At 48.3% G+C, this 24,955-nt stretch overlaps 1 protein-coding gene across 2 annotated transcripts in view; it reads right to left on the bottom strand.

Moving 5' to 3' along the window:
• Positions 1-13,147, bottom strand: part of LONRF2 (LON peptidase N-terminal domain and ring finger 2) — a 32,972-nt gene extending 19,825 nt beyond the window's left edge. For both annotated transcript variants that reach the window (XM_072349505.1, XM_072349497.1), the window contains exon 1: positions 12,363-13,147. In XM_072349505.1, the coding sequence (XP_072205606.1) occupies positions 12,363-13,104 (742 nt within the window). In that variant the 5' untranslated portion in view covers positions 13,105-13,147. The remainder of the gene's footprint in view (positions 1-12,362) is intronic.
• Between the last annotated feature and the right edge of the window lie 11,808 nt (positions 13,148-24,955).

Raw genomic sequence — 24,955 nt, forward strand, 5'->3', positions numbered from 1 at the left:
AGGAAAGCCTCAGGAGAGCTGGAAGATGGCTGCCAGGTGGTGGAACTCTCACCCGAATGTGAACAGGCTAAAGCTTTCATAACCAGGATTAAACTTTAAAAATGCTCCAAGGTGCACCGAGAGGCAATACCTCCTCATTTCTGCAGGTCTGAAACTCTGCCTACTAACTAACTTCAGAAACATTTCCAACTAGTGTCACCTTCTGTATGGCTCTGTGTTGGGTTCTCATCTCCAGACCCTTCCTATTCTGTGCAAACATCCCAAACATATCCTCGGTAAGAACACATTCAGCACGTGAAGCTTGGGCATATATGCAAGTTGAGTATGGACAGAGAATAAGCATGCAAGTGGTACAGGTGCTGCAGCTGATGAGATTCAAGCACCATGCAGAGCGATGGCCCAACTGTATCCCCTCCCTGCCCTGGAGCTGACACCAGCTCTAATGCAGCAAAGCAGGTCCGCGTGGTTGCACAGCAAACCAGACCAAGAAATTAATTGACTGAAAGCTAACACAGTGAAAACAAAGAAATATAAAGGTTTAAGAGGATCACTTTCCCCTCAACTGGTTCACTGTACAGCTTCACAAACGTGGATGCCAGGATGAGGGATGAGAAAGAAAGAAGCAGTGAGGACTGATGCCTTTTTTAGCTGAAGCGTGGCCTTGTGCCAGATTTACTAATTGCAGAATGATACAATGCAGCTGATGCTGCCTCACTGAGCCTGGACAGCAAAGGCTGCAGACTACACCTAAAACATGGAGCTCTACAAAAGCTCATTTACACATTTGTTGGCTGTGGGTTTTCTCCTTTCAGTATTGCACATGCAGACTGCTGCAGCGATCCATACTACTAGAGAATAACTTAAGAAGACTGCAAATTAAATTGAAAACAATTAACCTCATGCCCTTGGAAGCAAGCTCTTTATTTTCTTCCTTTCCAAAGATGCTCAAATACAAGATAATTCCATTTTGTTATCTCTTAATAAAAATCTTCCGACTGTATTAAACCCACATGTAAGCTCTGCCTATATTTCTATCACCGTATCTGCTGCATGTTTCTTCTGCAAATATTGATGGAGGTAGGCAGTGTTGGGTGGGGTACTTTTTGGCACCAAGAAGGGAAAGGAAGCAGTGCAAGCTCATTGGGCAGGCAAGCCAGCTTCCTGCTTCTGTTCACTAGTGCACCACTGACATTTCAGCCACACTAATGTTTCCTTATGTTTTTCAGCAGACAATTCAAGAGCGGTTCATGCATTCGACAGACTCAGAGAACAGCTCAGTCGGTTCATTTTTGGGATGGTCTCAACTGCCCCTCACTGCAAGAAAGACATTGAGGCCCTGGAGCATGTTTAAAGAAGGGCAACAAAGCTGGTGAGGGGTCTGGAGCACAGGCCAGATGAGGAGAGGCTGATTGTTCAGTCTGGAGAAAAGGAGGCTCGGGTGATTTTATTGCACTCTATAACTGCCTGAAGGGAGGTTGTAGTGAGCTGGGGGCTGGCCTCTTCTCTCATGTAACTGGTGATAGGACTAGAGGGAATGGCTTCAAGCTGCGCCAAGGGAAGTTCAGGCTGGACGTTAGGAAATACTACTTCTCTGAAAGAGTGGTCAAGCAGTGGAACAGACTGCCCAGGGAGGTGGTGGAGTCACTGACCCTAGAGGTGTTCAAGGAACATCTGGAAGTTGTGTTGAGGGACATGGTTTAGTAACAACCATCGGTGATGTTTGGACTGGGTGATCCTGTAGGTCTTTTCCAACCTTGGTGATGCTATGACTTCACCAAGTTCCTCTGTTCACTGAGTCTCAATTAGAAAGTAAAAGGTGTGGTCCGTTTTAACTAAACATTCCTAGCCAGTTATTCATTAACTGAGGAAGAGAAAGGGAGCAGGGGGAACAAGCTTCCAGCTTTGCTCAAGAGAACAGTATTTATGAGAATACAGAATAACAGGTTTTCTACAGTGAGATTAGGCGGTCAGACAGGGCTCAGTAGCTGGAGCGCTGCCCAGCCTCCTTCATTCAAGTTCACCTCCATTTAGTGGTGAGGCCACCAGCACGTCCCATCATCAGCATGGGCTGGGGCCAGCCTGCGGGCAGCTGCACCTGGGCAGCATGGAAAGGGATCAGGGCTGCTGGCTGGGCTCTGGTGCACGTCTTATAAACCACGAGCTAACAGATACCAGCACCACGTGAAGGGCGCTGTGGGCCAGAACAAACAGCAACACAAAGCCACCTAAAAAACAATCCTAGGCTACGTGACTTCCCAGGGTTAGATGGACTGAGGCATCCTATAGCTGATCAGTGAAAGCAGCACTAGGAAGAGCAGTCTCTGGCAGCTGGCCAGTGCCAAAGTAGCTATGGAAAGAAAAGAAGTACCCAGGTATACCTTTATTAAAGACACTGATCCTGTAAGTATTGTTGAGTTGTTCCACCCCCTCATATGTCATGTGGGGAAAAAAACACTAATCACATGAGGTGGATGGAGAGGGCTCGAGGATGTACACATATCAGGAACTCTGCTAGGTGCTGACATACTACAAGAAGCGTCAAGTTTATTTAAAACAAAACCACAAAGTCACACAATAACCAGTGGTTTGCTTTAAAATAACGCACCCATTCTTCCTCATTGAGGTTAAGAATAAAAGCTTTCTTCTATGAAATGACTTGGTATCTCGGGCCAAATTCAAGCAGAAAAGCATAGACAATGTTACTGTTTTTACAATACCAACAGATGGCATTTCCTGAATCCAAATCTTCTGGGAGCCTGCAGCTGCACAGCAAAATTTATGTTCTTGTCAGCATCACGGATCCACCACTGAGCCTCCCAGGATCTGTGGCTCCGGGCAGCCGGGACATAAGATTTCCTGGGAGCCACAGGTCATGGGAACCTTTGCACATGGCATCCTCCTTCCCAGCCTTCACCCCACAGCAGGAGATGATGTCTGAGCTTTGCGCAACATGAAAGGGCTCGGCAGCTCCGCGCATCCTGGATCCTCTCTGGGACAGCCAAGTATCATCAACACAGAGAGTGCTTGCTAGCTTGTTCAAACTGATGCAATAGCTGGCTCAGGTTTTCCAGAAACATTAGCTTACTACCCCCTCCTAGTAAATTTAACCTCAGCTTTGCTCACTTCACCTTTACGCTCATTCATTAGATCACACTTTCACTTAGGTAGAAGCTAACACCCAAAATTACTTATCCAGACAGGCCCAAGCCCTCACACTTTAAAGATACTGTATGGTTAAATGTAGGAGGCTGACAGAAAAGGAACATGGCTCCCCCAAACCTCCCTGTGCTAGGAGGAAAATGAGTGCGATTCAAGAATCTTCTGAACAGGACATGGATGACGCTAAGAGTTTCTCTGCATTCAACTACTCCAGAGATTTCTTCCAGGAATTCAGCACAGAAAGAACTAGCTGAAAGTTGTTAGAACTCCTTAATCCTTCTTATCTGACATTTCTTCCTAGGAGAGCACGTTTTATTTGAGTCTACTCCAGTCCTAAGCGCATTTCCTAAATGCATATTTGAAACGGTGTCATAACAAAAACACCTCTGAGTGCTCCTAGCAAGAGTCAATCCACACAGGATTCTAGGGAAAAAGCCTTCCCATGTTTTAACGAAGCTTCTACCACTGCAGAGAACAAGAAATCTGGCTTCCTTTGCCGTGCTCTGCATTCAGCCCTGGTGGTCTGGTTGGGGAACAGGGGCAGAAGTGTGCTTGATGAGATAATTAGAAAAAGCAGTAAAGACAGACAGCAAAGCAAATAAAACTTCCATCTACAGGAACCAGGAGCTGGACTTGATAGATGCTGTGGGTCCCTTCCAATTCCCTTATATTCTGTGGTACTTGGCTCTATGTTTTGTTTGTTTGTTTTAAATCATTATTAAAGAAAAATGTAAACCCGTAATAGAAGAATTATTCAAAGTTCCTGTGCATCCAGAACGCATCTCTGTAGCATCAGATGAAACAAACCCAAGACCTTCCCAGACCTGAACTCATCCACAGCCAAGATTATACAACTCAGCAAAGTAAGACTAATCCCTTTCATAAGCCTACTGCTGTGCAGAAGCAGCACGCTGCTTTACAGTACAACTGTTACACAAGCACCTAGTTCCACTACACAAGCAATGCTGCGAGCCATTGCAGCAAATGAAATTACAAGCTGCAGCAAAAGCCTGCCTCAAGAAGCAAGGGCATGGGGTACCACCGCACTCCTGCACTCACCACCTGTGCAACGTGGTTGCCATACCAATGCCTAAAAGACCTGTCCAAAAGCCGCTTCCTTCTTGCATGCTCACACTACCCACAGCATTCGTTATGAAAATACATAACCTCCAACTACGAGTTCTGCCTACAATACAGCTTTTTTTCCTCTTTAACTCTTCGTAAGATATGAAGTATTTGACTTTACAGATCTAAGGCAAATGACTGACCCTATTTGAGAACGTAACCGCGTGCATTACACATTTCTTAAAGCCACCCCAAACCAAAATCTCCCTTCAGCCACAAAGAAGACTAGAAAACAACTTATGAGGGAGTGTCTTTGGGAACTGGGGCTGTTTGGTCTGGAGAAAAGGAGGCTGAGGGGAGGCCACATCACTCATTATAAGCATCTGGAAGGAGACTGTAATGATATGTGGTCTCCAACAGTATGTAGGATGTGATCCCAAGTTGTGCCAAGTGAGGTTTACATTGGATATCAGAAAGAAGTGATTAGACATTGGAATGGTTACCCAGAGAGACAGAGGAGTCCCCTTCCCTGCAGGTACTGAAAAGACATGTGGGCATGGCACTAAGGGACATGGTTTAGTAAAGGGACTCGAGCTCAGGGTGAAGGTTGAACTTGGCAATCTTGAAGGCCTTTTCCAATCTAGATGGTTCTGAAACTATACCAAGTTACAGCCACTACTTCACAACTGGCACTGAAGTTACAGCTCTGTTCCCTTGCTTTTCCTCCTAAAAACACAAGAATGTGGAACCATTCATTTCCTTGTCCTGGAGCATACTTACCTAGATACTTTCTGGTCCAGGGAAGATAACATGACAGTGCCTTGTTTTCTTCAGTTGAAGTGGTAAATACATCACAGCTGACAGATCAGCTGGGCTATTAAGTACATATAATATCCAGACAAGTTACGTCTCCCTGGGCTTTGGTTCTTTGCCTCTTGCTGTTGAGAACACCCTCTGGAGAGGGTTCAGACTTAAAAAACATAGATTTTTCTGTACGTTTGACAAAACACTCTGGATTCCCAGTGGTTTTATTTTGGGTTCAGTGAGTAATTCCTCAACTAGGAAGCTCTGCATATTATTTAAAGCTGGACTGTCATCATCACTCTGCACAGTTAATCACTCCTCCCTTGATTACTCAAGGGAAACTCTGTAAGAGGAAGTGTATTCTGCCTAGAAGAGCTACCATAAAGAGGGTACAGTTAACTCTGTGCCCCGTCTTCCAAGCTGTACCTCCAACCTAATGAGGCAGAGGCAAGTCAGACCAATTACACTACCCTACGGCTTAGTTTGCATTCCCACAATTGTAAGCCAATGAGAACCTTCTGTGCAAACCAACTAAGTGGTGAATTTCATGGTACAGCACAAGTATTTGTATAAGAGGAGTGGTAAAGTAACCCGCTCATCTTCAGATAAAGAAGAATAATCCTAGTGAGTGAACTATGTCTACACACAAGAAAATTTGAAGGATTCTGTAAATAGTTCAGTTGTTTATAGGAAATTACATCTAGATGATTCAAGAAGCAGGAGAGGATTAACTATCCTGAGAGGCGCAATTAGCAAGATACAGGAGCATTCTTAACCACTTTAAAAAACACAGATGGAACTGATTTTTAGACAACAGTTGTAGTGCAAAGGAAGATAAAGGAAGAGGTTATCATTCATTTATCTTTGGTATCGTTTTTTGGGATGTTGGGGAAGTTCTTACAGAGGGAGCGGTAAGGTGCTGGCACAGGCTGCCCAGAGAAGCTGTGGACGCTCCATCGCAGGAGGTGTTCAAGGCCAGGTTAGATGGGGCCCTGGGCAGCCTGGCCTAGTGTTAGATCTGGAGGTTGGCAGCCCTGCCTGTGGTAGGGGGGGTTGGAGCTTCATGATCCTTGGGGTGCCTTCCAACCCAAGCTGTTCTTTGATTCTGTAAAGATCAACCCCCGGTGATCACCACAGATATGTCCATGCCCACAATGCACAGGACTCATGCGGTCCCTGACCTTGCAACCCTGCAAAGCCTCTGCCTTCATTCAGCAGACCCTCCCAAATTGACGAAACCATCAGATTCAGCAATAGGATTTGAGCTTTAAGCAGTCAGCTCTTCAAAAATCAAGAGCAATACAGGTTCCTTCTTCAAAGCACTTCGCGCATTTGCAGGAGCAGTAAATACTTCATGCATGACACAGTTTTTTTTCAAGCACTGCCTCAGTATTAAAGAAGTGTGTGTGGGGTAGCCTGCAAAATATCTTAAGTTTAAAATAACATTCAGCGAACACAGTTTCAAGGTAATCTCTGTTTCTATTTTTACATAATTTTGTGCCGATGTAAAACAGAAAAAAAACAGGTTTGGGAGGCATATTTAATTTAGGCAGATTTCAAGAGGTGCTTTTACAGAAAGATGGGAAAGTTCCTTTTTTAGCGCTTCTCTAAGAAGAAAGCAGCTGCTATTTTTTGCAGCATGTAATTTTGGAAAGACTACCTCTCATTCCCCATTTACAAATCATACTTCTCTAGCTACAAAATTAAATACTTTTTTGATGTATTATTAAAATGACTGAATCATTTGCCGTTCCAAGTGTCATGACAGTCATCTACCAGCTTTTCTCCACCCTTTTTTTTTGTGCCTTTTCTTTAATGATTGTTACAAAGTCAAGAGACTATTCTTTGCTATTGAAATGTTCCCAAGACACACTGTGAGGAAGGAAGATTCGGTCAATCTCTTTTTTTAACCAAATGAGAAAGACAGATGACCTAATCTTTGATAGCAGTCTTCTAGAAATAGTGCACCAACAAAAAAAGACCATTAAAGTGCACTAATGCATGTAACTCACATGCAGCAACTGTGGATGATATCTTTGAACAGTGCCTCTTTGATGCAAGCACGCCACTAAGAAGCACAAGTCCTAAGAAAACAGCAACAGTAAAACCCACGTCCTATATCATCAGTCATCTTTATAGAACATTTAAGCACAGCTTCCCCATGCAGACACACAGGGGACTTTGCAGCTCTCTGCTTCTTCTGATCTTGACCGAAGTGGCCAATCTCTCACCCCCTCTGCTCCTATGATATGACAGCAACAGGAAGCTGACCAAGAATTGTCATTATCTTTCTTCCTCAAATCTAAAAAACAAACTTGGATGCGGGCTTGGAAAATAAACACCCTAACAAATCACTTTGGGGATCATTTGCCCATAGCCTTTTTTACTCACTACTACAAGCGTTCAACCAGACACCAGGAATGTTCCGGTGGAAGTTCATTCACACTGTGCTCCTTGGGAAAGCAACAGTCCCACACAACTTAGCTTTTCCTGGCAGGAACATCCATGGCAGCTGTTTTGGAATCAAGTTCTACTGAGAGATCACCTAAAATAAAGTCTGTATGGAAGGTCAAAGGACAAAGCAAGACACTTATTTTCTATTCAGATTTTTTTCCCCCCTTCCTATTTAACTGCAACTGATGTAAAGTCACACTCAGCCTACAAAATCAGACAAAAATTGCTAGCAGCTCCTTCACAGCTGGGAAATGGGCAATTCACACTTGCCCCACACTCTGGAACAGATGAGCTGTTCTTCAGCAAGCTAAGTTCGGGCTCCAAAATCTGCATATTGTTAACAGATTTAAGCTTGAAAGCCAGTGTCAGTGAAAATGCAGATGTTCATCCTCAGTACTGATGTAAAACTATGTTAAGGGGGAAGGGTGCAGAGTGTAATAGAACTGAATTCATATGCAAAAACACTGCCATGAACAAACATAATAGGGGAGGGAGATGCAATGCAATGGGACAAGAGGAGGCTGAGGGGAGGCCTGATGGCGGCTGCAGCTCCTCACAGGGAGCGGAGGGGCAGCGCTGAGCTCTGCTCTGTGTGACAGCGACAGGGCCCGAGGGAATCGCATGGAGCTGTCAGGGGAGGGGCAGCTGGGGGGCAGGGAAAGGGGCTGCACCACAGGGCGGTGGGCATGGAACGGGATGCACAGGGCTGTGGGCACGGCCCTGAGTGCTGGAGTTCAAGGGGTGTTTGGACACCAGTCTCAGACATAGAGTTTGCATTTTGGGTGGTACTTTGAGGAGTTGGGAGCTGGACAGTTGTTGGTGTGGGTCCTTTCCAACTTGGGATACCCTATCACTGTGACTCCAAGAAGGCCAAGACTGCTTGCACCCTTGATGCTCTGTGCAGGCAGAGAGGACACAGCGCAGCACATGAACCACACTGTACTACAGAAAGCAGTGCACAAGGTAGAGGTTCAGGGCCTAGCACTCAACAGCTGTCCTAAAAGGCTATGGCTGCTGGAGAACAGGCACGTCTTGCCTGATACGCTGTCTTCAATAGTCCCTTTATGCCACTCTTCCACTGCCTCCCAGCTCGCTATTCCCCCCTGTAATTGAATTCTTATTAAGGGAAAATTCATTGGGCGCCAAATAAGTTTCCATGAATGGCTTCACCACAAAACAAATTACTGCTGAGTGGCTGCATTAATTTTTCTTTTGGACTGGGCCAATTTCTGGTCAACCACCACTGAGATGAAAGGAAGGGAAAAGAAACCTCTCTCCACTGAGGTTCGCTCAAGAGAGGCTGAGCGTCCTCCTGCCACCAAAGCCCAGGAGAGCACCTAGTTTTGTTTATAGCCATGCTCCAAATGCCACCCCATTTCTCAGGGCCAGCATGCTAGTTTCCACCCCAGAGATGGAAGTGGCAGCACTCCTTCCAGCACTCCACCTCCAACATTGTTGGTAGACTCCATCTGCACTTATCTCCTCTCTTTTGGCCCTTCATCCACTGGAAATGGAGATGTGTGGGCAAAGTGAACCTCTCTACGTGCTTGGGAAGGAAAAAGCCCCCTTGTATCCATACTAATCCATCCTTAACTCCACCATGGTCTTCAGCCTCAGCAATCTCCTTTAGACTTATTCTGAGCCACTTGAGGGGGATAAAAATAAAGAAGCTGGGCAATCTGAATGGATATGTGCATCAGCAATCCCCCAGAAGAAACCCAGTTCTGCTGAAGCTAGTGCAGGAGGCAGCCACACACTCTGAGAAGGCGTTTGTAGGCTTATTTACAGGAAAGGCATGGGATGCTAATAGGCTGCCTCAGTAGGAAAAAAGGCACAGAGGATCGGCAGCTGAAGGAATGAGTCACCAGTACCCAAATCCCCTTATGGTCTCTGTGTTTATTTGCTTACTAGCACGCTCTCACCCTGAGAAGAGCATAGTCTCCTTCAGATCCGTGCTGAATCTAATTTTAATGCCAGCAGACTACAGCACTAAATGTGCAATGAGCTCCTGTGCCTGGTCTGCACAAAACAGGCTGTTTTTTGATAAATACTGCTCCCCAAGAACGAACAGTGTAGCCATGTCCCTTCCCCTGCTGTGATGCAGTCTTCAGCCATACAGAGCTAGGCACCTTACCTGGGGAAAGCCTTACTTATTATCTTCCCTGTTAAGGGACAGCCACCTGCTACCACTGTAATTACAATTTGCTCTCTGGAAGGACAAGAACAAAATAAAACCTATATGTTCATCCACAAAATGCCTGTTCATTTATCACTGAAATCCAGCCATCCTCATTCTCTAAGCACGCACACACCTGTACTGCTCCCAGACAGTTTTGTACACGTCCACAAGACCAGCAAGAGAAGAGAATAAATTGAGGGGTGGTAGGGAGGGAAACCCACCTCTGGTACCCCCACTTAGCGCGCTTGGGGAGCAGCCAGAGTGCTGGGTATTGCCCAAATGGCAACATTGGATGTTGTGATGGCTGCGCGGCACAAAGCTTGGCACTGAGCGTGATCCAGATGGAAACAAATGCTTCCTTTCAAGTGGCCAGACACGTGCTTGCTTTGAAGAAACGGTAATTAGATACCTTGCAACAACAGAGACCTATTCTAACGTCTGTGGCAGTGAAAGCAGCAGCCGCTTGGCGTAAGCGGTGGAGATGACCAAACTGGGGCCTTCTCAAGAGGGCCGAGAGGATCAAATCATAAAGCCAATTTTCTTGCAAACAGTAACAGAACTCCCAGCAGAATCCTTCAGAACAAAGACAGAAGCAGTGGGGGCACTGCAAACTTGATAGGTAAGGACAGAAGGACAAACATAGCTGAGGTGATGGGTTAAGACTAAGCGAGACTGATTAGTTCCACTGGGTACAGCCACCACCTTGAAGGTGTGAAGGTTCTTTTCCTATCTGAAATGAAGAGCAGGTACTCCAAATCCTGCTGGGAAGAAGAGAACTACAGCACACTTGAAGCACCCCAAGGATCAAAGTGCAGATGGGATGACAAGAGGCCACAAGAAAACCCAACTGCTAAGGGAAAGCTCACTTTAATGTTACAAATGTCACACCCAGTCACCTGCTGCAGGGAAAGGGGAGTAAAATCTCACTGAGCTGCAGATCAAGAGGCCTGGAGTCTTCCTCATTGAAGGGTACATAGAACCCACATGCCCTCCTGCCTCCATTCCTGTTTCTGAAAAGCCATGGAGATCCGCACTGCCATGACCCCCAGCAGCAATGGAGGTAAAAGAGGCTTAAAACCCCCATGGCTCTGATGGCAGCTTGGCCTAGGCACAACCATAGCCTGAGAAGACATGACTGGAGTTTGCAGCCTTGTGGGTTGCGGAGGGGGGCTGCCCTTCATCAGGAGGGATCTGCAAACAGGCAGTTACCCCCGGTGTTAGGGTTCTGAAAGCCAGCAAGATGCCCGCTGTTATTCTCACAGGGATAAGTCATGGTGACGGCATTACCTCAGGACCCTGAGGCATGCAGCCAGGGCTGGAGGACGTGCTGCAGGGACAGGCATGCTGCATCCCCCTGGGTCACCATGCACAGAGCAGCACCGAGCACGCTGCTGCCACACCTCCCTCTCCTGCACCCCCTGCTATGTTTTAGCATCATCATTATCATTATTATATCTTTTTTAGAGGCTGCCTTGCTAAAAACTCCCTGTGACCTACATTGAGCCTCTCCCCTCCCTCCGCTTCACCTTCCTTCCCAAGCTCTCCGTCCTGCCCTACTTTACCAGAGATTACTTCAGCTAAACCATGTAATAGTTTTACTGTGAGCGCGGGCTGTGGAGGAGCCACGAGCAGCCGGACCAGCCGTGCCACACGCAGCCCTCGGCTTCCCACTGCCAACCAAGAGCTGTGGCGAGGAAAAAGCCCGTATCCGGGTATAGCAACGTGCTGTTCATCAGCACAGAACAAAGCCAAAAGCCTCAGCCCCTCGCCGAGACAACGGAAGGTGGGGGCGAGGGACGAGGTTCCGCTCAAAGGAAGGGAAGGATCTCCTCCACCGAGGAGGAATGCCTCTTTCTTCACGTTTCATTCGTCTCGGCGAGATCTGCCCGTAGGATTTCGCCTCCGTAACGCCACGGTGGCTGGCTCTCCTCCCTCCCCCCACCAAAGCAGACGTCTATGGCGGGGAAGGGGGGGGGGGCCGTGCAGGGATCCCAGCTCCCAGCCCCGTGCCTACGCCCATACACCGTGCTACTACGAGGCTACAACCAATACAGAGGACCCACCTCCTACAGGCAACCAAGGCTGCTCCCCCCCTCCGCGGGGCCCTTCATTTAAACCCCCGCTCCTCCGAGAACGCCAAGCACAAACAAAACCTAAGGAGGTGAAATTGTCTAAAGAGGTTACATTCAAAACACGGGCCGATGCTCTCCACAAGTCACAACGCTGATTTATCCTGACACGGCGTTAAGACAAAAAACAACCCGAGCCTTCCCACCTATTTATACGTTACTGAACGCTTTCGATGGCCGCGTCCGGCTGGAAGCGCAGCGGCACGCACCGAGCCGAGCGCCCGCGGACGGCGGCCACCAGAGACGGGGCCACGCCGCAGCCGGACGGCAACGCGGCCGCTCACGCTTCCGTGGAAGACGGTTCCCCCCACAAACACGAGAGGGGATTTTCTAGAAATGCTGCATAATGAGTCATCGACTGCGGGCGGCTCAACGCGAGACACCTTCCGAGCGGGGACCAAAATAACCTCGGGACAAAAATAGCAGCTCCCCGCCGGGCGACCGCGGGGAGGGCTCGTTCTCCAAACTTGCGGCCGGAACTCCTTCCCGCTCCCGGTTCTCCCCCCCCCCTCCCGGCGGGCTCCTCCGTCCCCGGCCGCGCCCCCCACCCCCACCCCCCGGCCGCCGCTCACCCATCTCCAGCGCCTGGTCGTACTTCTCCAGCGCGGCCGGCAGCTCCTGCCGCTCCCGCAGCTCGTCCCCTTCGGCGCGCAGCCGCCTCGCCCGGCTCTCGGCGCCGAACCACTTCTGCAGCAGGTTGCCCAGCACCACGTTGACCCGCGGCCGGGCGGCGGGCGGCTGAGGCTGGGCGGCGGAGGGCTCGGCGGGGCGGCGCGCCCGGTGGCAGCGGCCGCAGTCCCCGGGCTCGGCGCAGCGGCGGCAGTGGGTGTGCCCGCAGTGCAGGGTGACGGGCTCGCACAGCAGCCGCCGGCACAGCGGGCAGGCGAAGAGCTCCGGCGGACGGCAGCAGGCCGGGTCTCCCAGCGCTTCGCCCTCGGCTCCGCCGCCCGAGGAGCCGAGCGGCAGGGGCGGCAGGCGCAGCTCCTTGTCGCGGATGCTAAGCGCCAAGCTCTCGGCCAGCTCCCGCAGCTCCTCGGGCCGCAGCCGCGCCAGCCGCGCCGCCACGCCGTAGGCGTCCAGCGCCTCGGCCATGCGGCCGGCCCGCGCCAGCGCGTCGGCGCGCCGGAGGCACAGGCCCCGCTCGGGCTGCGGCAGCTCGGCCAGCTCCGAGCCGTAGATCTCGGCCGCCAGCTCGAAGTTGCCGCCGCGGAAGGCCTCCTCGGCCACCTGCAGCATCTCGGAGCACGGGCCGCCCGAACCGCTCCCGGCGCCGGCCCCGGCGGGCAGCGCGCAGGGCCCCGGGCCCAGCTCCATGCCGCGCGGCGCCGCCGGCCCCGGGCCGTCCTACTCCATGCCGGGCCCGCGGCGCCGCCGACTCCGGCTCCTTCCTGGGAGGGGACGGCGACGGGAAGGGAAGGCGGGCCGGGGGCGGGCCGCGCCGCGGCGGCGGGGGGCGGCTCCCGGGCGGCGGGCGGCCGGAGGCGGGGGCGGCTCGCAGCGATAGCTCGCGAGGGGCGGCCCGGCCGGGCGGTGCTCCAGGTGACCGTTCGCCGCCGAGCGGCTCCCGTTGGGCTCGGCCTCTTCCTTCCCTTTCCCGCTTATCCGGTGCCGGGCTCTGGGGCCGCTTCGGCCTTACCCGCCGGCCCTCAGGCTCGAGTCCCGAGGCTGGGCTGCTCCGCCGCGGGGAGCCGCGCTCTGCACGGGCTGGGCTCGTTGTAACGCCCGGTGTGGGGCAGCTGCGCAGGGGAAGGGTGCGCTCCGCTTCCCGAGAGAGCCGAGCACGTGTGCTCGCCTGAAGAAAAAGATAATAATGAAGCAAATAAAACCCACAACACAATAACAATAAATCGCCGAGCCCCGGCTCTCAGAAAAAATCCTTTTCTGTAAGCGGCAGCCCTGCCAGCGCAGCTTGGGGTCTGCGCGTCGTGCTGTGCGCTGGCTGGCGCATCGGCAGCAACAATAAAGATAATGCAGCTGGAAGTTAGTTAATCATGCGTGAGTCAGAAAGGAATCCAACTTGCTCCGCAGGAATAACAGGAGTAAAAAAAAAAAAGAAGAAGAAGGAGGGAAAAAAAAAAAAAAAGAAAATGTAGGCAACGTTTATTTTAGACACAGCTGTAAACAAACCGTTCTGAGGAACGGGAGCCTGACAGCGCAAGGAGCAGCACCGTTTCCAGTTGGGCTGCAGCTGCACCGGGGAGGTTGCTGTGGTTTCTGCCTTCCTTCTGTGAGGCTGCAAGGCCTGAGTGAGGACCTGTCACCGCGCCTCCACCCGTGGCTTTGGTCTGCAGCCCCACTGCCTCTTGGCCTTGCCCGTTCTGTACAGTTAATGTTTCTGGTGGTGGTTGTCTGAGCAGTGATGTCTGGCTTGATGCTTGACTGCTGTTGCCATCCAAAAACTGACCTCCACATTGTGCTGCTACTTCATCATTCTGGGGGCGTTAGTTGATCGCTGGCTAAACATGAGCCAGCAGTGTGCCCAGGTGGCCAAGACGGCCAACGGCATCCTGGCTCGTATCAGAAATAGTGCATCCAGCAGGAGCTGGGATGCTTTTGTCTCTCTGTACTCAGCTCTGGCCTTACCTCAAGTAGCATGTTCAATTTTGAGCCCTTCACTACAAGAAAGACATTGAGGCTCTGGAGTGTGCTCGGAGAAGGTCAGTGAAGCTGTGAGGGGTCTGAAGCACGAGTCTTATGGGGAGCGGCTGAGGGAGCTGGGATTGTTCAGTCTGGAGAAGAGGAGGCTCAGGGGAGACCTCATCACTCTCTATAACGGCCTGAAGGGAAGTTGTGGAGAGGCGGGGGTCAGCCTCTTCTCATGGGTAACAGAGATAGGGTAGGAGGTGGTGGTCTCAAGTTGCACCAAGTGAGGTTCAGGATGGGTTTTAGGAAGAATTTCTCCTCACAAAGAGCGGTGCTGCAGTGGCACAGGCTGCCCAGGTTGGTGGTGGAGTCACTGTCCCTGGAGGTGTTCAAGAACCGTGTGGATGTGGCACTGAGGGATGTGAGTGGGAATGGTGGGGGTGGGCTGACGGTTGGACTACATGAGGTGTTTTCCAGCCCTAGTGATTCTATGATTTCATATCTTGGCATCTTCACTTTGAGATAAGATGGCATCAATCCCATTGCCATGTTATCAAAGTATACTGAGGCCTTTATTCATAAAAGACACAACAAATATGCCTGGTTCTGCTCTACTACATCAAGGCCAGGTCTCAGGAATGTGGAAGGATGAGTAAATTTGGGCTCGCCCCTTGAGCCACCCCACCTCTGCTTCCTGGGACCCTGATGAAAAGCAGCAGCGTTTTTGCTGATTGCCCCATCCAGTTCATGTTGGGAACCTCCCTGCAGCCCTCCTGTGAATGCAGGCAGAAGGTGAGCGCGTCCGGCCACGTTGTTTCACCCCACGTGTCCCAGCTGCTGCGTGACAGCCCTTTATTCACTGCATGACAGTGCAGCATGGTGGCACCAGCTCAGCCAGCAGTATCAAGTGGGGCCAGCTGGGCAGCCAGCATGCTGCTGTGTATGCTGCTACCTGCCGGGTGGCCCTTGTCCTCTGCTCATAAGCAATCAGCAGGCACTGCAGCACCTTTTCCCAAAGGAGGGAACTGCTTTATTTAGCAGCACTATTGACAGTCTCCTGGTATGCAGCCTCTGGTTTTCTGAAGGCAGCTGTTTGCGAAGGGACAAAATTACCTCACTCCCATTCTTGACTGACTCAGTGTGGCAGCTTTCCCTTCTTACCCCTGACTCATAGAGAACTGCTTGCCACCGAAGCCCAAGGGCAACATTTTGCATGGGGAGAGCACAGCCATCTAAAATACTAGTCTGTCTTTCAATACAATTTCCTTCCGTGTCAGCTTCAGGGTGAGCTTCCCTTGCTATGTGCACTGTTATATGTGCCTTAGTTCACTAGTCTGCTGAGACAAATGTGATGTGATTAGAAAAAGATGAGAGGTAATGGCTTTCAGCTGTGGCAGGGGACTCTCAGGTTGAATATTAGGAACAATTTCCTCTCACAAAGAGCAGTGCTGCAGTGGCACAGGCTGCCCAGGGAGGTGGTGCAGTCACCGTCCCTGGAGGTGTTCCAGAGCCGTGTGTTTGTGGCACTGAGGGATGTGGGCAGTGGGCATGGTGGGGGTGGGCTGCTGGTTGGACTGGGTGATCTGAGAGGTCTTTTCCAGCCCTAATGATTCCATGATTGTATGAAAGATGACCGCAAAATGAGCTGCTGCTTGCAAGGTGACAACAGAAGATGCACAGTGGTAGTAGAGGTGAAGCACTTATCTATGTGCTTGTTATTGCTTAGCGTGTAGGACTGAGATCCTGAGAAACAGGAAGGAATGGCAGGCAAGAAACTACAGCAAAAACTAACAGTGGTCTGTAATTACAAAACTCATGCTTCTCACTGGGATTGTTGGTAGTATTCCCGGGTTGTTCAACTGAGGTCAAGGTACATGATGTAGGAAAGACCTGCCAGGAAGTTCCCTTGGAATGGGTGCCCCGTGACACAGCCATGCGATTTATGGCCTCTTGCTGGATGAACCGAGAGTGACAGATCACAACAGCCACAGAACTGAGTGGACTTCTCATAAACCCTCTGTAAGCCGATCAAAACACCACTACTAACTTACAGTTTTCACCAGCAGAAAAGCTGTAGGTTGGAAGCGTTGCCTCCTGCAGGAGGTGAAGGATCTGCACATGTACATGGCAAAACTTTTCCCAGCTTTCTCAGCTTAAATATATGCTCCTCACCCCACACTAGCTCCTGTGTGGCAGTTTGTTAGAGGTACCCCTGGTCAGCAGCACTATTGATCCTGTGATGGGTGTATTTCCACCCAGGGGTAGCCTCATGCCACTAAATCAATGGCTACGCACACAGAATCACAGAATCACCTGGGTTGGAAGATGGACCTCAAGGATCATGTAGTTCCAACCCCCCTGCCTGGCAGGGCCACCAAACATACACACCCACTAGATCAGGTTGCCCAGGGCCCTGTCCAACCTGGCCTTGAACACCTCCAAGGACGGGGCATCCACAACCTCCCTGGGCGGCCTGTTCCAGGGCCTAACCACTCTCCTAGTAAAGAACTTCCCCCTAACATCCAACCTAAATCTTCCCTCCTACAACTTGGATCCATTTCCCCTAGTCCTGCTATTATCAGCTCTTTCAAAGAGTTTACTCCCCTCCTGGGTGTAGGTTCCCTTCAGGTATTGAAAGGCTGCAATGAGGTCACCCTGCAGACTTCTCTTCTCCAGGCTGAACAAGCCTAACTCCTTCAGTCTGTCCTCATAGGGGAGGTAACAGTCACAGTCACAGAAGTCCATCTGCTTTCCCAGGGGAGAATTCCAGGTGCCCCTCTGATTCACAGATCAACTCTTTGGGGTTGACATTGGGTTTCCTTTAAGTATGCAGCCTAATTCTCAGCTTCTTCCTGAGGCCTGGCTTTCCCGAGATTTCCCTCCAGGGTAGAATTATACTTGAAGGGGAAAGGAGGGGAGGAAGCAGCTTAGAAATGAGAGCATTTACATATCGGGAGGGCATGTTCAATTCCTCTAGCACATTTCTATTCCAAGATAGTTTGAAGTGTTAAACTCCAGTTTGTTTTGATGTTCCTGTGGAGGAAATCTGTCTGTAACTGTTTTGGAACAGCTTAATTAGAAAGGCGTGTGAGGATATAATCAGCGCACAAATATCGCCACCATGCTAAAATGTTACTGAAGTTGTCAAGTCAAACATACTAAAATTAGCATACAGCATAATTAAGGCTGTGTTTGCTTACTTAATTTGCCTCTTTTACTTCTCCTTTACCTGTCACATTTTTTTTTTAATTCATCCCATACTATTTTCTCTACAAGACACGGGGAAGAAGATGCTCCATTGATAGGCTTCCCATTGGGATCCCAATGATCACCACGCAGTCCCTCACACCCTTTAATTTGTAATAGTCATACTGTGCCGCAGTAACACATTTACCTTTGTGTTTTACTATAAAATTTAGGGCTACTGTGTTGGAATATTTCACAGATACTCTCACAGCTACATTTTCAGCAACAGGAGGCAAAGGGGATTCATACTGCCCCCCGTAATGTGAAAAGGTGAGGTACAGATGGACTAAGTTCAGAGCAGGCACTAACTCAGGCCACTCGATCCTGTGTGCGTAGCACTTGGAATTTCCAAAGATCGTTTGTCAGATAGACTGTCAGAAGCACAGCTTTGCTTCAGCTGTGATTGGATGCAAGCACTGGGAGTTCAGAGTTGGAGCCTCAGCATGAGCACTCTGAATAAGAGAGCCGTACAATTAGCAGTCCTACTCCCAAGGCGTGCTTTCAATGACTTATACTTTGGCACACAGAAAACCCACGGCTGAGTGAGGAACCCAGCTCTTCTAGCCAGCCCTGCACTGCTTTTCTTTCCCTAATCACTGCCTCATTTATCAAAAACTTTCCAGCTTTCAAAAGAAAAGGTCACCGTATGATGATTATTATTACCAGATTCTTTGTCAGTTTAGTGAATTTGCCCCAGATAAATAGCAGTAAGCACTGCTTTGCTTTTTAAAAAGAAAGCCTTGATTTTTTTTTCTTGCTGAAACCTCATTCTTGTAAGAAAAATGTAGGGTAGTGCAGTGATGAAAAAGGTGCTCGCTAAAATCTATTGATATTAACGTAATTAAGACTACCCCCTTTCCCACAGCAGAAGTTGAATACCTTTAATCCAGATGCTGTGAGTCATGGGACTGTCTTAGGACTGTTTTTTGGACATTTTTCTCCTTCCTTGCAACATCCCAGTGGGGAGATGGATCCTGTCCTTGCAGCGTGACACACATGGATCGTGTACAAAAGGTATTATTCCTAATGACATCCTGCATGGGCTGAAGATTAAACAGCTTGATAACTGTCCAACAAATCATTAACGCATCCGATGATGGAGAAGGAGTCAATTAGTTGAAATATACTACTGGATTCCCTTCACATTGCTCCTGTGCAGAGCAAGCCACTCCAGGCTCTTAGATCAGTGCCCATTTTCTAATGGGTGGGGAAGGATGATGCCAGTGGCAGTGCAATTTACAGTCCTCTGATTGCAATCTCCACCACAGGATAAATGAGACTCATTTTCCCACTGAGCTTGAGGGGGTTCTGCAAGAAAGCTAAAGGCAAAAATGTTTATACCTGTGTTGCAGTCCCTGTTGAAAGAGGGCTTCACACAGCCCTGCTCACACTGCTGTGGTCTGCTTTTGGTTGTTTGCAATCCAGCATGAGAAAGGTGGATAACATCAGTTAAATGCACACATGGGACACCACTGCTTTGCCTGAAAGAACGTTTTCTTGTCCTGTTTTGATCACTTCTTTACTGTGAGTCAGCATATGACACATTTTCCCAAAATACCTGGACACTATGCTTACAAAAATAAATGTGGGTCAGATGGGAAAAACATTATGAAGATCCAATGCTGCTGAGGCAGAAAACCAATCACAATCCTACAGATGGAGAGGAGCTCAAGGTCTTTTTCCCCCTTGGAAACTAATGATCTCTTTCCTCACATCCCTACTCCAGGAACATCAGGAGTCTATGCTACAGTTCTGCTGTGATTCTTCCTAGGGCATTCAGGATGGGTGCCAGTCAATTTGACCTTCAGTGCTATAATCAGCTCAAACATTAGAGAGCTCCAAATGTCATACCTGGTCAGCAAAGTTTTGTGGGCTACAAAATGCACAGCAGGCTGGCAGGTACAAACTGGAGACAACAAAGCAAAATAAGGTCTGTTATTCTTTGCCCATCAAGAGCAGGCGGGGCAAGGCAAGTTTCCACTTCCTGAACAATGAGTGTTTGTCCTTTTTTCTTTTCTTATTTGGCCAAGGCAACGTTGGAAGGAGAGCGTAGTGGCTTTTCATACTTTGACTAAATATCACTTTTGGGTCAATGTAGCGGAGCAGCTGCACCAGCAAAGGTCAGCCATTCTGTTCCACGGGGTGCGGCCATCAACCTTTCCAAATCTGGGTATTTCTGAGTCAGAGCCTTCTGTTTTTCCACTCAGCAGGCCGTGCTGTGGAAATGAATGTTCAAGGCAGATCACTGTATGGTCACTGGGGGACTGGAACAGGGAGCTGGATCCAAAGGCCTCAGTTGAGAAGGTAAAGTTGGTACACGCTGCTCCAGTAATGAAAACCAATGTGCTGAATTTTTCCAGAAGGTGCTGAGGTGAAAAGCACAGGAAGTTGAACAGACATGAGAACTTGTGTAGAACACACGGAGCAGGAGGAAATGGATATATTTGTACAACGCTTGAACATCAGGGCCAGATACTAGGAAAACAAGGTTGCAGGAGGTCTTTGTAACAAGAAGTGCAACTGGGAGGAAGTGTGAAAAGATGTGGCCTTTCAGTCATGACCAGCTATCCACCAAAGGATGTTAAGAGGACACATCATGTTTTCTTTTAGCTGTGGGGAGAAATAAGATAAAAGTCAAAGCTGTGTTTGAGGCTGACACTGTCCAAAGGGGCAGCAGATAGGAAAGCCAAGAGCAGCCCTGAGGGACAAACCCTTCTGCAGAAAGAATGGAAGGGACAAGGACCTGAAAGGAAGGGGACCAAAAGTCAATGGTCACAAACCTTCTAGAGATGATAGGGTGTAATAGCATGAAACATATTGTGTAGGGTACAAAAACAGTCTGGAAGAGACCTAAAGTAGATCTGGGGGAAAGCAATATCAGTGGCTCTAGGAAGTACGTTGGACATGCTTGGAGGCAAATGAGGAGAAGGCAGAAAGGTGGAGAGGGGCTGACCAGTCTGTTGGTGACAGATGCAAGAAGTGACATTTTCCATGTAGGCTGGTTAGAAACTGAAGGGGATGAATGAGAATAAAGGAAGGAAGAAGGCTGCAGCGGGGAAAGGGGAGGCTGGAGAAAGCAAGTGCTTGAAATGGTAGGAGTACTGTGGAGGGTGAACCACAACAGACTCTTCAAAATAGTCGGGAGATCTCTTTGAATGTCCATTTGTTTTGAATGCAGCTTCAGAATCAAGAAGATGAAAGAACAGAAGAGCTAAAATGCTTGCTTTGATTTTTTTTTTCATAACCTACCTTCGGTGGAGTCACGCATTCCTTACCAAACAAAAGCAAAATCGTGTTAGGGAATTGGCAGCCAAATATAAGGTTACGTGTGCACAGCTTGGCTCAGATGCAACAAAGATGATCCTTCGTGCTGCTTTACTCAGCAACTTCATCCAGATTAATAGGGTGTTATCCAGCCAAGGACTGATCAGGTCTAAGGTTGATGCAGATTTTAAGGAAGCCAAGAGTAAAACTTCAAAAGGTTAGGCCAGCCCCTTTGTATGAAATCAAGGAAAGCAGCTCTGTCTACCAGAAGGACCGTGCAAGTAAAATGTAGGTTTCAACTCAGTCACAAACAAAGGGGTATTTTGTGAATCGCACAGTCTGGAAAGTAAATGTCAGAGTAATAATCACCATCTCCTCAATTAAAAGTAATGGTTTGGAAAGAAAAAAACAGGTAAAACAAGGAGGGAAAAGCACTTCTGTGATTAATTTCAACTGCAGTGAATTAGCTAACGTACAGCCTTCCTGAATTGCAAACCTCTCAGAAATGGAAAGAGTACAAAAATAGTGAGTTTGTAGCCATTTAGATTCAAAGTGTTTTTTTAATGAATGCAGCAGAGATTAGAGTGAGTAAAAGCACGTTCAGAATCTCTTCCACAGAGATATTTAGAATGAGATCTGTTAAAGACATTAAGATTTCCTGCAGAGTTTATTCTGAGTAGCAAATGGGGCTAAGTAGAACTAAGCGCAGCTTTCAGAGGTGTGTGTAGCTCATACATAAAGCTCATTCTCCTACTCATGCAGTGATGTGAGTAGTATCTCATAGGTCATCAGCCAGAAGCGCATGGTGCTTATTCTTAACTACAACCAGGAGGTGTATTTTAAATGTCCTAATGAAGAATACTAATAGCTGTCTGCAGGGAATGGCTGTTTACGAGGGTGGACAGTGATAGGACAAGGGGGATGGTCTTAAACTGAGTCAGGGGAGGTTTAGGTTAGAGATTAGGAGGAAGTTTTTCACACAGAAGGTTGTGACGCACTAGAACAGGTTGCCCAAGAAGTTTTGTGGATGCCCCATCCCTGGAGGCATTCAAGGCCAAGCTGGATGTGGCTCTGGGCAGCCTGGTCTGTTGGCTGGCAACCCTGCACATAGCAGGGGGGTTGAAAACAGATGATCGTTGTGGTCCCTTTCAACCCAGGCCATTCTATGATTCTATGATCATTAATTTATACATTACCTTGAGAATAAGTCATTTTCCAACCTACTCTCAAGCAACCTGTACAGAATATATAATCTACCTTTATTCATCACACGTACACATGCTGATATTCTGGTTTTATGAAATGAGTCATCAACAGGCTCCAAAACTCTTTTCCATTTGAGATGTCTCTTCTCCCCATCAGGACTGGCTCAGATCCTTTATAAACTTTATTTAAATGGTGTCTTTTGACTTCCTTGTTTTTCTAGGTGGCACAACAAGCCCAACCCTTCAGTAAAGTCAGCAGATTTCAAGTACCACAGAGTTGGTGTCAGCTAACCAGGTAGAGTAACAGACAAATGTCAATGATGGGTTACAGCCGCTTGCATGACTAATGTGCTCTAACCTGTGCCCAGCAAAATGTCTCACTTCAGACTGAAATTCAGACTGGTCTCTAGGAAAGGGATTCACAGCATCTGGAAATCTAATCCTTGCATCTCCTTTGTAAGGTCAAGGAGAAGAAGTGACAGTGCTGTTAAGGGTGAATCAATGCAGGTGATTTCCAGAAAGATACAGGTTGCTGCCACACAGCTGCAAATTTAAATGCCTTCTCCATAGCAGGCAAGCATTTTATTCCCACAAGGGAATAAAAGAGCTCCTCCTGCCAGCCCAATTTGATTCTTAAAGCAAATCTGTGGAAACAATACTGGAGAAACAAAGCTCTGCAGTATTGTTTACATGTCTCCCTTTCCATTTCTCTTCAGCCCATATATCATGAGGCCGACGTATGCGGTCGAAGAAGTTGAAAATCAGACAGTGCTTCTGCAGACCATGCCAAGAACAGAGCCTTACTCCGTGGAAGGTTACACAAGCTGTGATGTATCTGAAGAAAATCAGGGGCGGCAGAAACCCCACTAGGACACGTCAGTCCCAGTTCTTCTCAGTGCTGATGATTGTTATGGTGAGGTGCAGCATTGACGCCAGAACTGATGTCACATTTAATCTCCTGGCTGTAGTAAAGTGAGGCATCATAAGCTTTGGTACATGAAGAAAGCTTGGACTAGAAATATTAAATACGTAACTGTGATGATAATTGAAGGTAATTAACTGTGAAGGTAATTAACACGGAGATATTTTACTAAGGGCTGCACTGAATTCTCTATTAATGGACTTCTGTAAATTCAGGTCAGATTCCTTCCTCCTCCTCTTTCCTAATTGTGCACTTTTGGTCAACACAGAATAAGTTCAGAAATACTGTTTAAAGACTTTATGATGCAGAAAGTCAGAATAGATGAGTACAGAGACTCCTCATAGCGAACCAGTAAACTATATAAGAACCAGATGAGGATGCAGATGCTAACACAATATTTTCTAGCCCTTGTGCATTCATGCTGGTTGGACGCAGACTGTCTTGGATTTGTATGCCCAAGTTTGGGTGAAATTTCACTTGGGCTTGCACAGAGGCATTAATATTGCCCTGTCTTCACCAGAAATCCCTGAATACATGCCTAAATAGCAAACATTGGGCATAGGAATGGTGTCTCTCTGCCAGAAGTTCTGTGTAAAAGCACTCACAGCAGGGCAGCTTAAGACTATTCTGATTTAATTTAGAACTCAAACATCGTTTTTCTTAATTAATAAAAATAACTCTCTTCGTTTCCAGAATCTGACTCTGGACCCCCTCCCATCCCATAACAGAAACCAGAAGACTTTCCCAATTGGTTAAAAAAGCAATAATGGTGGAAGCTAAGCGGTACCAATTTACAAGGATTTTTGCCATGCACGTTTCATTGCCTTCACGCAAATACCCTGTGGCTTCTGCAGCTGTGAACGGATTGTGAACAAACAGGGGGGTTTAGTGTTCCTACCATAAGCTGCACATCTCAGTTGCTATGTGGGTGTGAATCGATACAACACTTAGCAGCCATCCAACACTCGCTGCATACTTCTGAAACACACAGCGCACACACAGCGCAGCTCAGGTGCAAAGCAGAGTCCCGTCCTCCAGAAAAAAACTGGGTCTGGAACAGTGGTTCTCCAGGTTAAAGATCTGTCGTGAGTCAACAGCATGAGCTGTCAAGGCAGAGGAACTTCCTGAGAAGTGAAATTGCTGTTTGCGTATTGCTCAGCACGTCACACCCAGTACATGTTACTGTGAAGACAGCGTGTGAGCAGGAGATCACATTGCAGGAGTAAGGAGGTGCTCGTGGAAAACAAGGTAAGGAGGTCAGGAGAACAGCTAAGTAAGCTTGCTTTGTTTGTGGTCCAAGGGATCCTACAATGAGCCCTACTTGCATGCCAAGCAGGCTGGAGAGAGAGAATCACTGAATCACAGATGAATTGCAGGGGATGGAAGGGACCTCAAGAGATAATGGAGTCTGACCCTGCTGCTAAGGTGGGTTGCACGGGTAGGCATCCAGACAGGTAGTGAATATCTCCATAGAAGGAGATTATACAGCCTCTCTGGGCAACCCGTTCCAGGCTCTGACACCCTTACCATAAAGAAGTTCTTCCACATGTTTGCATGGGACTTCCTGCATTCAGGTTTTAGACCACTGCTCCTTGCCTGGAGAGAAAAAGCTAGCAGCAGACAGCCAAGGAAATCTCCCTAACACATCTGCACATCTGCAGTGGATGGAACTGGCCAGCATTTCACCTTCTGCATGGGTTCTCTCATGGAATTGTTACAGGCACGTTCCATAGGTTCCTCCCACTCTATAAGACTTCTGTTTTCAAGAGAAAAAGGAAGCACAGATAAAGCAAAAGCAAGAAGTAAGGAGAGGAGAGATATGCTTACTGCCTCCCCAGACCATAACTGTATAGCAGCTATGGTTGGGAAGGATCTGTGGAGGTCATACAGTATTTGAATGGAGTAGAAGGAGGTAAGTTTATATGACACATACTTGCTTGCTAGT

The sequence above is a fragment of the Excalfactoria chinensis genome, chromosome 1 (assembly GCF_039878825.1).
Source record: "Excalfactoria chinensis isolate bCotChi1 chromosome 1, bCotChi1.hap2, whole genome shotgun sequence".
In the NCBI taxonomy this organism is placed as follows: domain Eukaryota; kingdom Metazoa; phylum Chordata; class Aves; order Galliformes; family Phasianidae; genus Excalfactoria; species Excalfactoria chinensis.